Source organism: Lepidochelys kempii, chromosome 2 (genome assembly GCF_965140285.1).
Source record: "Lepidochelys kempii isolate rLepKem1 chromosome 2, rLepKem1.hap1, whole genome shotgun sequence".
Classification (NCBI taxonomy): Eukaryota; Metazoa; Chordata; order Testudines; family Cheloniidae; genus Lepidochelys; species Lepidochelys kempii.
The window spans coordinates 100806516-100820341 of record NC_136381.1 but is presented as its reverse complement, the minus strand read 5'-3'; the positions used below and the strand labels follow the sequence as shown (position 1 = coordinate 100820341).

At 38.5% G+C, this 13826-nt stretch overlaps 1 protein-coding gene across 7 annotated transcripts in view; it reads right to left on the bottom strand.

Annotated features, from left to right (window-relative positions):
- The window catches only part of ZNF407 (zinc finger protein 407), a 462963-nt gene that overhangs the window by 176881 nt on the left and 272256 nt on the right, over positions 1-13826 (bottom strand). For all 7 annotated transcript variants that reach the window (XR_012157273.2, XM_073331771.2, XM_073331772.2 and 4 more), the window contains exon 6: positions 10261-10344. Coding sequence is in view for 6 of the 7 variants with exons in the window: in XM_073331771.2 (XP_073187872.1) it covers positions 10261-10344 (84 nt within the window). In the remaining variant the exon portion in view is untranslated. The remainder of the gene's footprint in view (positions 1-10260; positions 10345-13826) is intronic.

The window sequence follows — 13826 nt, the reverse complement described above, 5'->3', positions numbered from 1 at the left end:
CTCAGTGATTGCGTTGGCTACTTGCATCACAGCAGCCCCCACATTAGATTTGCCCACTTCAAATTGATTCCCGACTAACCGGTAGCTGTCTAGCATTGCAAGCTTCCACAGGGCTATCGCCACTCGCTTCTCAACTGTGAGGGCTGCTCTCATCTTCGTATTCTTGTGCTTCAGAGCAGGGGAAAGCAAGTCAAAAAGTTCCATGAAAGTGCCCTTATGCATGTGAAAGTTTCACAGCCACTGGGAATCGTCCCAGACCTGCAACACTATGTGGTCCCACCACTCTGTGATTGTTTCCTAGGCCCAGAATCGGCGTTCCACGCCATGAACCTGCCCAATTGACACCATGAAGTGCACATTGCAGGGGCCCGTACTCTGTGAGAAGTCCATGTCCATGTCTTCATCACTCTCGTCACCGTGCTGCAGTCGCCTCCTCCTTGCCTGGTTTCGCTTTTCGTGCAGGTTATGGTTCTGTATATCCTGCTGGATAACGTGCGCGGTGTTTATAGTGCTCATAATTGCCGTGGTGATCTGAGCGGGCTCCATGTTCCCAGTGCTGGTGCGTCTGCGCTGAAAAAAGGCGTGAAACGATTGTCCACCGTTGCTCTAACGGAGGGAAGGGTGACTGATAACATGGCTTACAGGGTTGGCCTACAGGAAATTAAAATCAACAAAGGGGGTGGCTTTGCATCAAGGAGAAACAGAATGGCCCCCTCAAGGACAGAACTCAAAACCCTGGGTTTAGCAGGCTGTTGATTTCACGGAGGGAGGGAGGAAGGGAGGAGAAAATGATTATAAAACAAATCTGGTCTATTTCTTGTTTTGATCCACTTCATCTATCTTTATACATCTTGCTGGCAGCAGACGGTGCAGTATGACTGCTGGCCATCATCGTCTCCTGGCTGCTCATTAGAAGACGGTGCAGTAGGACTGCCGACAGGACTGAATTGCCATGAGACGAAACTTAAAAGGGAAATGACCTGGCTGAGTCACTCCCATGTTTGCCCAAGCGCCCTTGACCAACCCTCACTGAGGTCGGCTAAAAGAGCACCCTGGAATACGGCGACGACGGCTACCAGTCATACTGCACTGTTTGCTGCCAAAAGGCAATGAGCTGCTGCTTTATAGCAATGCAGTACCACATCTGCCAGCACCCAGGAGACATACGAGACATATGGTGACTATGAGCTGAGCGGGCTCCATGCTTGCCATGGTATGGCGTTTGCATAGGTAACCTAGGAAAAAAGGCGCGAAACGATTGTCTGCCATTGCTTTCACGGAGAGAGGGAGGGAAGGGGTTGCCTGATGATATGTACCCAGAACCACCTGCAACAATGTTTTTGCCCCAGCAGGCATTGGGATTTCTACCCAGAATTCAAATGCGTAACGGAGACTCCGGGAACTGTGGGATAGCTACCCACAGTGTAACTTTCCGGAAGCTGACGGTTGCTTCGGTATTGTGGACGCACTGCGCCGACTTAATGCCGACTAAATGCACTGAGAGCATTTGTGTGGGGACACACAATCGACTGTATAAAAACACTTTCTACAATTCTACAACCTAATTTCAGCCTAATTTCTATAACCTAATTACAACCTAATTTTGTAGTGTAGACATAGCCTCAGACACCAGTTAGTTCCCCTGAAGAAAGCCAACTGAGGTAATTAGATAATCAGTCCAGACAGACAAAGAAACGAAGGAAGGAAGTGCCAGGGGAGAAAGAGGAGCAGGCTTGCTGAGCCCAGTCTCACAGAGGCCTCAGTGAAGAGAGACCTCTGCTCCTGACAGGTTTTGAGAAGGGGGACGGAAGCACAGGGAATGTTGTAAATGGACTCTTGCACAGGTACTGTAGTGGTGATGGTGAAGGGAACTCAAATAAATGGCTCTGTGAATGCATAACTATTGGAGTCTGTGGCAAGAAGACAGGAGCAAAGGCGTGCCCAGCTACAGGCAGCACTGGATTTTATGGCAAATTTAAGCAACCCCCTGAAATTCACAGAAGTCACAACCAGAGTTTTCAGTTATAATCCTTATACACCTCTGGCAGCCTCAGTTTCCAATTTGCTGCAGAAATGGTGCAGAGTGATGCGCAACAGGGAGTACTCAGCACTCTGCTACACGTACAGTTACAATGGAGGATGGGTTTATCACTTTGTATCAGAAATTTTCCTGTTCAGACTGTTAGGGCAAGAGGGAATTTTGATGATTTGAGGTTTGCCCCTTACACCTTAGACAAAGTTTACCATTTTTTGTCATTACTAAGACAACTAGAAAGTTTTACAGAATTTTAGCTTAAAAATAGTGAGAGGAAATTTGGGAAACTTTTTGTTTTGGCTACATATTTGGAGACTGAACAGGTCAAAATACTTCGAAAGCTTCCCAGCCCATGCAAAGAAACTACTCTCCTCTCCCTCACCTCTAGCTTTAATAACTACAACCTCCAGAAAAGCCTGACAAATGAGATGATTGCCCAGGAAAGCCTAAATGGTGATCAAACACAGGGTCCATCAAATCAAGGGAGAAAGTCAAAAGGACACATCTCTGTTAGCCCTCTCTTGCTTGAACCAAAGGCCTGTAATCTCCAGTACTTTGTCTAATCACAACTGTCAATGTGTCACACAGGAAAAGAGATGAGTTTTTCAGCTAGCCAGAGTCCAAATTACTTCTGAATTGAGTATCAGTTAGCCATTTAAGCCACTCAGCATGGAAAATTTCAGCTTAAATGACTAAAGTTTGGCAAATTTATAAGCAACTGAAAACAGGGTCTTATAAAGGGAAGTGTCAGGCAGCCTTAATAATATGCAGTGCTACCAACCACACCTATAATAACCTTCTCTCTGGTTTTCCGCACTGCTCAGCTCTCCTCATTTCACTCTATTCAAAGTTCTCTTCCTATCCTGCAATTCTGGCCAGTTTTCCTTATGTTTCTTGATTGGCTTCATCTTCAAGCCTCTATATGTGATCTTGTCCCACCTAAATCTCAGCTTTTATTTCCTCTTCCCACTCCTTACACTTTTCCTAACCCTTTCCTTGTCTGCTCCATGTCTTTCTCCCACTCTTAGTTTACGTCTAAAATAGTCCCCTTCTTCTTATCCTCTAGGTGTCCTCTGTCCTATCATCTTCTTTTCACAAATAACGTTCAAATGCTCCCTTTCCTAAATACAAGCTGTTCTTCATACAGTGTCTCTTTTGACCGTAAGCTCTTTGGGATGCAGAGCATACCTTTCTGCACTCATAAACTGCATTGTAAATTTATGACAATATATAAATGATTTTAATCATTACTAAAATAATACAATAATAATAAACAGTAAGGGCATGATTCTTGATTAAGAATGCTTGAATTATTTTTTGTTTACAGACTACACACAGTACTTATGGGTATGGGAATATGCTGTTGCTGATCCAGCTTTGAGGTGAATGAACTTTAAAACTTTTAAAATGCTATTATGGAAACGCCTTTAACAAAACACACATAGTGTTAACAAGGTGGAAAAGGTCTCATCCCTATCGTATTATTTAGGGCTCCGCGTGCAAACAGAGCCCTAAATAATTACTATAGACCATATATTTTAAAGTTCTGTTATCAAATTATCATGTTTGAACCAAGTGGACAACCCAAACTATGGTCTGCTAGTCATGTTCCTGATTTCCAGCCGCTTCTACAATTGATCAGGCTTTTCACTGTGAAGAGGAGTCCAAAGGCCTGCAAAAACAGCTTGAAACAGAGACAGCCTATTTGCCACTAGTAGATGGTCACTGTTACATACAAAGAACTGAGAAAACAAGAATCATCCCTTGTTGTATAAAAGACATCCAAAAATTTCATACATACTTTCCTAACACATTTTTCCAAAAGAGAAATTGCAGTAATTGCTACAGAGCTGTTATTTGACTGCAAACTGTGATTGTGATGGGGATGCACGGTCTGTGTGTTCATGAATGAGAGAGGAAAAAGGCCATGAGACAATCCTTCTTGTAAAATACGGTCCACAGTATGAGAAAGTTTAAGACACCTAGATTTCAACCCTTATCTATCACTGAAAGTCTGCTGTAATTAAGTTTCACACTCTCCTAATGACTTAAATGGAAATGAAAAATAACCATTTAATGAAACAGCACAATACTTACTGTGCTATACCTTACATAGAATTCCACGTTTTTTTAGCTTGGGTGTGGGAAGAGGATACATTATACATTTAATTCAATGCCAAGTAATGTAACTGCACATTAAAGTCAAAGAGCAGTTCACATGAGAAATAGAAACACAAAGTGAGTCACTCAACTGGATAAAAATACATACATTATTAAATTTTCTTTCTTTATTACATTGACCTATAAATGTCTTGAGAAGTACAAGATTGAAATGAGCAAATGGAACTGATCATACAAACAGTGATCTATGTGAAAAGTGTAAGTCACCATCTTCAAAAATTCATGAAAACATTTGAACCAAAACACAAACTGCTTAGGCTTTGCAATAAGTTCAGGAGCTGCCATAAACAATAAGGGTACCATCCCCAATTACTCTACTACGGTGACAGGTTTCAGAGGAACAGCCGTGTTAGTCTGTATTCGCAAAAAGAAAAGGAGTACTTGTGGCACCTTAGAGACTAACCAATTTATTTGAGCATGAGCTTTCGTGAGCTACAGCTCACTTCATCAGATGTTTACCGTGGAAACTGCAGCAGACTTTATATACACACAGAAATCATGAAACAATACCTCCTCCCACCCCACTGTCCTGCTGGTAATAGCTTATCTAAAGTGATCAACAGGTGGGCCATTTCCAGCACAAATCCAGGTTTTCTCACCCTCCACCCCCCCACACAAATTCACTCTCCTGCTGGTGCTAGCCCATCCAAAGTGACAACTCTTTACATAATCAAGTCGGGCTATTTCCTGCATAGATCAAGGTTTTCTCACATCCCCCCCACACTTTACTGAAATTACAAAAGTAGCATATGTCAATTAATCACAGTTAATGCATGCAATTAACACAAAACAAATTAGCTAGATTAAAAAAATAGTTCACTCAGTCCTATTTCTTGTTCAGCCAATCCCTAAAACAAACAAGTTTGTTTACATTTATGGGAGATAACGCTGTCCGCTTCTTTTTTACAATGTCACCTGAAAGTGAGAACAGGCATTCACATGGCACTGTTGTAGCCGGTGTTGCAAAGTATTTACATGCCAGATACGCTAAATATTCGTATGCCCCTTCATGCTTTGACTTGTAAGTTCTAAAGTTTTGTATTGTTTTGTTTTAGAATCCAGTTATGTAAAAAAAATTAAAAATCTACATTTATAAGTTGCACTTTCATGATAGATTCCACTACAGTACTTTTATGAGGTAAATTGAAAAATACTATTTCTTTTGTTTATCTTTTTACAGTTCAAATATTTGTAATAAAAATAATAATACAAAGTAAGCACTGTACACTTCATATTCTGTGCTGTAATTTAAATCAATATATTTGGAAAATGTAGACAAACATCCAAAAATATTTATAAGAAGTTTAAACTGGTATTCTATTGTTTAATCGTGTAATTAAAACTGCAATTAATCATCACTATTTTTTTTATATCTTGCGATTAATTGTGACTTATTTTTAATTGTTTGACAGCCCTAATGGAAACTAATTTTATACACAGGCTGTCACTAAAAGTTGTAATATCACTTTCATGTCTCCCTTGAGGACAGATTCTCCCAATTGCACAAAGTGAGAGTAAACAGCATTGGCTCAGGGGGAATCCATGACAATTGGTGGGATGGAAACCTCCCCTCCAACTCATTGACATTACTTCATAAACATTACTGCAACCCAGTGAGGTGGGCTCTATTTACCACATTAAATCAGTGTCCTGCTTTGTGTCAGCCAGCAAAAGCTGTTTAAAGACACTGACTTGGCTTTTTGATCCAGTTTCTGATAACACATAAAATGTATTTCTTTGTTCAATAAGTGTTCAACAAGGACAGAGGCATCATTCTAATAAGGTCTCTTTACAGTGGAAAAGACTATGGCTTGAACTTCAGAGGTAATGAGCACCTGTAGTTCTCATTGCCTTAAGTCAGAAGCAGGGATGCTCAGCACTTCCAAAAAATGAGGCCATTAGTCTTTATGTAGCTGATGAAGCACATTACAGAACTTTGTATGCTAATCCACTGTAGAACTGCCGGAAAAGCTCTTGGTGGATCACCAGGGAGACTCATGGCATCCCCTTATTAAGTCAAAGTCAGTGAAAGCCATAGTCCATTTTACATTCAAAGACCATACTGTACAGAGAAGCAGTATACTTACTAACTAGATACTTTTTTTTTACCATAGAATAGAGATGTCAACCAACAAATCAGAGGTTGCAGACTTCTTTAGTAAGAAAATGATACCATTTCTGGGTTGAATTTTTCCCCTCTCTCAGAACTGACATGCGTGGCACTGTGCAACTGAGCATATCTATGCCAAATCTGTGTGGCAATGCACCATGCTAGTGAAAGTGGAAAGCGTACATTTACCGCCTCTTGAGATTAATTATATTTCTTTCCTGTTTAACATGAACATATTTTTTAATTCCCTTTTCGTTCTCATTTTAAAAATATAAACAATTCTGTGATGGGTAGCATCCTCTGTTTGCCAAACTGACTTCTGAGGAAGATGTTTTGCCCTCTGAGTGACAAAGGGCCAGAATCCTATACTCAAGTTGAGTAGTACTTTCCTCTGCAAGTAATTCCCATGAAGAAAATGGAACTATTTACAGAGCCTGGTATTTCTCAGTGTAAGTGCACGGTCCGGCCCAATTCTGTTCCCAAGAGGAGGAACAGAATAAGAAGCATCAGAAGCAAGAGAATGAAGGGCTAAGTGGTAAGGCGCTCTCAGGTCCGAGAGCCAGTCCTCCTCTGTGTCAGGTATCTGTCAGATATTCTGAACATTCCTCCTGGATACTAAGACACCTTATGCCTGGAGGCTGGGAGAACAGGAAGCTTATTAAAGTGGTCAAGACACCTCAACTACATGTGAGGATTTTCTCCTTTGCCCTTGAATCAAGGGTCTCTGACAGGTTATAAAAATAAATCTTGGATAGGGAGATGTTTTGTGTCACCCTCCGAGACAGTTTATATAATGGCAGGGAATTATTTACGCCATTTAGACCATTTTTGGTTCCAATCCCTTTCAAAACGTATTGTAATTTTCTTGGGCATTCTCTGTGCAGAGAAAACGGTGTCAAAGGGATGCACAAGGGAAATATAGATATAAAGAGTGGTGCACATGGCTAAGCACTGAGATAAAGCTGTGCAATGGACAAGAATATTGTGGAATCTGCATAAGTAAAAGAACACCAACAAAAGGCATATTGGGCCATTTTCTTTGAAACAAATAGAAGACACAGATAATTTTTCTGCTAAAGAATCATCTCCGATTGTTTGTCCCACAGAGGCAGATAAATGCCCAGAAGATAGATCCTTCTGTCTCTGAGATACTGTCCTGTATAGTATAAAGTTAATAGCAAAGTAATAACGAGCCTCCAATCCTGACATAAAATATAAACTTATGCCTGCTGGATGCAAGCTTCATGATCTATAACCTCCAATGCCTGAGATCATACCAAGGAAGTCTCCACCAGGGTGGCATGAGGAGGGCAGATGCCATCCAGCAAATAAATTGCATTTAAAGTGTTTCACTGGGACCAAACCTGTTTATAATGGCCAATATTTTCAACCTAACTTTAGGCATCTAAATATATATTAGGACACAATACAAATGGCCTGATTTTCGGCGAAGTTGCTACCTAAAACTCTCCCTGAAATCACTGAAAACTGCTAATGGTCAAGATGTCTGAAAATCAGGGTATTTTTATTCAGTTCCCTAAAGAAAGATTCAGGTGCCTACCTTTAGGCATCTATGGTAGGAAAGTTTGGCTAATGTGTTTAGCCATCATAATGTAATAAATCTATTACAAATAACTTAAGAGAAGGTTATGGTTGCATGGTTAAGTACTCAAAACTCAATAAATTAAAAAGTTTACGTTGCATGTGCAGCGCTAGCTCTTCCTCTTGTGTGTATACAATAGTCTATAGGACCAGACCCTCAGCTGGCTTAAACTGATGCAGCTCCATTGACTTAAACTTTGTCCAGTGACTTCAACAGAGCTACACAAATTTACCTCTGAGGGTCTGAGACACTGTTTTTAATTTTTTGATCATATTTTACTTCTCTAAAAATATTATATAATGACTTACCTTTTTTCTGTAGCTCGGGATGAATATGTGTAGAATTTGTAAAATATTTTCTGTAAGTTTTTATATACAATACTTTCAGTATTATACTGGTCAGATATATCTTCATTAACTTAGGAACTTGATATAATACCTTTTCTATTCTGACCAATAATTTTATCAGCACCCAGATACTACATATTTTGCAGAATGCATAATGAAGAAAATGAGGCAGCTAACTATGAAGGTAACTTTAGCTGCATACTTGGTCTGTAAGTGGTCTATATGTTAGCTCTATTACTGAAGTGCTGTTACATATTTCACATAAATGAATTTAATGAACTCTGTGCAACAAACGCAGAGTACTACGCAATACTGCAAGATACTACATAACTATAGAAAAGGCTGCAAAAATATGGTTGCTATTATCTTGCATTATTTGAGAAATAGTATCTGCATTCACACAAGAGGCAAAGTTAAGGATGGTAATGCAGTTTTTTCCCCAGCTTTCCTCTCCTAAAATTCCTGAATTGTTTCTGCTTATGCGATTATATAATATAAATGTTCAAGAAGAGATCAGGCTTTGTAAATTCCAGCCCAATCAGAGAACATTTTAGAAAGTTATCAGGAATTGAGAATTGGGAGTTAGAATGGAAGCACATGACTTTAACTACAGCAGTTACTATGCTCCTGCTAAAATTTAGATACACTGACACAGTAACACATTGACAGAATATAGTGTAAAATTTTCTAAATGCATCATCTTAAATACTTTAAATATATAAACATCCTGTAGTAAGTGGGAAATGAATGAGGGAGTACCTCTCACATATGTAAATTTTTTGCTACCACAGAAGTTAATTCCCAGAAATGACAACCCCATTGACTTCAGTGAAAATGAATAGCTGTGACTAGAGAACGTGGCCTTGTACATTTATCTTTATAACAAATTTACTTCATGATGTTGGCAGTCAATCTCTGAAAGCCCCACCTTTGTGTGAACATCGCACTTCCCTCCATCCAGACTTGGTTGAATAATCTGACATCATGGCTGTGAGTATACGGCTTCAGGATCCCCAGGAAAGCAGAGTAAGTGCTATCAGGGAAATTCTGCTCTAAGACGGCGAACGTCCTGAATCGGATTATTCTACACAGTGCCACAATACAAAATCCCCACAATACAAAATCCATGGAAAATTCACAATGCAACCATTAGAACCATGCATTTGTTAGCAATTTCTGTCCAGTGTACATTCGACAATAGTGACTTAAACACACACTATTCTTCTTGATGATATTTTATTATCCTCATGCAAGTCACTAATATAAATATAACAGTGATGCTTCTGCATCTGTTTGAACAAAACCTACTCAAATAATCAAACACAGTGAACTACTAAAAAACACAATTAAGGTAAAATGGTTTAATAAATGTTTAAAACTTATACTTTTTTTAAAGTCTTCTGAAGCAGAGACCCAATTTAATTTTATCTGATATTAAATTTTTATAACCAGGTGATATGAAAGCTTTACCAGTTTGAAAGAGAAATCCTGCTTTACATGCAAGCCATGTGGTACCTCTTTAAGTTGCATCTATTAATTACAAACCATCTTAAAACTGCAAAAGGGCAACTGAAACAACACTGGCTTTGAACTATGTCTCAGTCCAAAATAATGGATTCATCTAAATGAATTGGACCAAGGGATCCTCAGGCAGATTCTTGCAAAAGCTTCAGGCAGCGTGTAATCTATTTGGGCCTTTAAAAAAAAGTCGTTACTGTACTTAGCATAAATTAAAAAAAAAAAGACACCTGATCTTTACAATTTTATCTTGCTTTAAAATTAAAATGAAGATTACTCAAACTCATAGCATCTGATATACAGCCTGGGCGTACAGATTTTACAAAAATGAAAAAGGGAAAGCAAACAATGAACCAATATATTATTTTGTGCCGTAAAGTGCTATTTGACTTGCTTTATTCCCCAGTCTGAATGATACTCCCTTGCTATAGAGAATATACCAAAGGGTAAAGACAACTTTACCGACCTGTGTGCTGCCGCCGATGCTTAGTGAGGGCATGACGCGTCCCGCCGGCAAAGCCACAAAGGTCACACAGGAACGACTTCTCGCCTGTTGCAACAATAAACAGATGAGGGACTGCGGAGGTCACAGATCATTAAAACATATCTATCAAGGCTTTCAGGGTTACTAATTCCTCCAATCAAATGTTTCCATGTAAATATGTCAAATGGGAATGAAATTACCACTGCGGTTTATTGACTGTGATAAAATCTGAAAAGCACCACTGAACATAATTACATACTTGTCAGACCCATAAAAATTAGCTTTATTATCAATGGAATGGTTTTGTACAACTTCATTTCTGTTAGATGTCTTCCAGATGGGGCTGCTTTATGCACTTGAACAGTTTTTATGCATATCCTGATTTTTTACAATTCCCATACATCTGGCCTTTCGGTGCTGAGTAAAGATTGCCTGGAAAAGTTAATATACAGTATATATGATTCTGCTTAAATAAAATATATTGAATTTACTAATAAATTAAGGATAGTGAGAAATTTTAACTGACTTGATCATGGTCTTCTTTAGTAACCTTATGTTTAATAAAATGAATTAAATTATTTTCTTGAATATATTGAAGAGCCCAGGCAACAATAAAAGCCATATTATTCAGTACCAGTGGCAATTCAGTACTGTTTATGTTTCTAAAACTTTCATGACATAAAGAAAACAAGTCTGGGGATTACTACAGAAATTGCAGTAGAACTCATATTGTTCATCTTTAATGATATTTCTTCATTCCAAACCTCCGGAACAATTAGAGAGAGATTTGGCAGGCTCACTACTTGTAAAAAGTGTGTAAATGCTCATTTTCTAGTATTTTTATTCCAGCTAAAATTTTACCCCATTGTCTATAAAAATAATCTATCATTTCACAGTAGCATTTTTACAGAGTAAGTACTAGCATAGTAGGCAGTTTCATCCCATCAGACCCATTGAGAAGGGCATGATGGAATAATAACGTTAACCTTGGACAGATCCTGTGCAATTATAAAATAGCTTTAAAAACAAATTAGTCACTTTACTAATTTGGAACAAAACTGTACCCACCCACAGAAATAACAAGGAGAAGGCTTTAGAAGAGTCAGGACGCTGCATTTGGGAAATCTAACAGAGTTTCCTTAAAACTCTCCCAACGGGAAGAGGATTTAGGATCCTCAAAGGATGAGAGGAGGTGCTGTCTCCCAACTCCACCGAGACCCACAGTATTCAGAGAAGTCTAGCCTAGTCCTGAGGGGACAGACCCTCCAGACTGCTTTTCTGGCTCCTTTTACCCCTGGTAGCTATCTACATTAGTACCTGTGCAAAACATTCCACTCAGGAGAGGTACAGAGCCTGAATTAAAGTTGCGTTGATAGCATTAATATAAGTGAGATACTTTCTGGGATATCCACTGTCTATGGAGAGAAGAATGTTACAAACAAGAGCTCCTATCCCTCCCCTTCCAGCATGGAAAAACTCCTATGGGAATTCCATGTCCATGGAGCATCCAGACAGGGGATTCCACATAGTAGCAGCGAGCTCACCCCTTGACAGAAATTTGGGGCCCCAGTATATCGTTTTCGCTTGGGTCCCGCCCCTCTCCAATTTCACTTTATTTACACAGATGTTACAGAGACTTTGGGGGCTCCCCTGAGCTCAGGGCCCAGTACAATTGTTCCCTCTGTCCCCTACTCTCATCAGCTCTGTAGATAATTCTATGGTGGCAGCACTCTCCTTTTCCGTATCCTCTAACCAAATATACCTGATGTGAGATACCTGTGCTCTTGATCTGCAGAAAATTATCAAGCTCTTGGAATGATTCAGGCTAAATTTCCAAAGTGGCCTCAAACTTATCACTACAGTGTGTTGCACAAAAACACCGATTGACCTGTACAAGGTACTTCAGTATGTAAAATGGAGCTTGGACAGGCAAATCCATATATTATGGCACACAAAAACATAAGCAGCAACATTTTACACACAAATTTAGACTTACAACTATAGGGTCCACTTTTGAAAATGTGGTTCCTGATGCAATAGGTATTCCAAATGGTATCCTACATGCAGGATACCTTTTGGTAACTGAATGTAAGAATTAGCTCTAGCCATTTTGTAATTGCAACTGAATTAAAAACCAGCCAACCAACAAAACCCACTAAACCCATTAAACAGACAGAAAAACAGTAGTAATTAAAAACATCCCCTCATTTCCTCTTGATGTGAATATATTCCCGTTAAGAAGCAAATTAATACCATCAAAACTTTAAAATTATATAACCAAAATCTGAATTCTAGTTCACAATGTTACTCATTAATATTAATTACTGAAGTAATATATTGGTTTTTTACAAAGAAATTTCCCTCTATAATCTCTCTGCTCTTCTTGCTTGGATTTTTGTGTCAAGATCTTTTCTCTAGCGCTTGAGTTCGTCAAAGTATTAAAGGAAGGGAGTAGAAGGGCTATAAAGAAGAAAGCTTAATTATAATTAATTAAATATTAATCTAATTAATTAATTAATCAATTTTAAATATAAATCTTTCTAACTAGCCGCAATACCCACCACTCCAGAATAAAATTCACACTTTAAAGTTAAATGCTGTTCCATGCCTACTAGGAAATAGTTCATCATCTATATATTGTCATAAATTAGCTCAAGTTGTGTTTAACATCTCTGAGCAGACTTGAGAGTGACCAGCAGCTTTGTATGTTAATGAGGACTCAGAGAATCCATAGTACCTTTGTAGGCTTGAAAATTTATTGTGTGTTTTATTTTTGGCTGGTTTTTTTAATGTCTTTTTGAAACACTGATACAAAATATTAAAAACAGAGGAATTATTTTTAAAATAGACAGATTAATACATTTTATATAATGTTTACCATCTAGATTCTTCATATTCATTTGGAGTTAAATCCCGTGCTTCTAATTCAGACTAAACTCCTACTGAAGTCAATGGGAGTTTATACCTGAAAATACTAGGTAAAGCCAGCAGGATTTGGCCCCTGCTTTTTAAACTACAGAAAGGAGGTGAAGAGCTATGATTTGCTTCCAGACACATTAGTGAATTAGTGACCTTGTTTATATACGTGTGTGCACATATAACAAACACACACACAGACACAATTCCATCTCTATGACACCAGCTTCTACTGTACAGTGTACATGTACCTCTGCAGCTTGATGTTTGCTGAATTCTCCATAATCAAGAAATGATTTTTCTTTTTTTGTCTGTGTGTGCTGACATATGGATATGTTTAACAATTTATCTGGATATGTTTAGCAATTTTAATCAATGATTAGCAATTTTATCATTATAACTTTGGAATTTGCAACCTTTAAACTTTTAGGAAAATCTTAAGGTAATATTTCATTTGCTGTACAGGGGTTGAGCTAACATGCCATGTTTATATGATAGCAGGAATGTAATGGAAAATGGTTCTTTTCTTAACAACTTGAATTAGTTTCAAGTGTGCCATTTTGCATTCAAATGTAGAAAGACATGGAAACCAATCCTTTATTTTCTATTAGAAAACAGCCACTGTCCCCTAT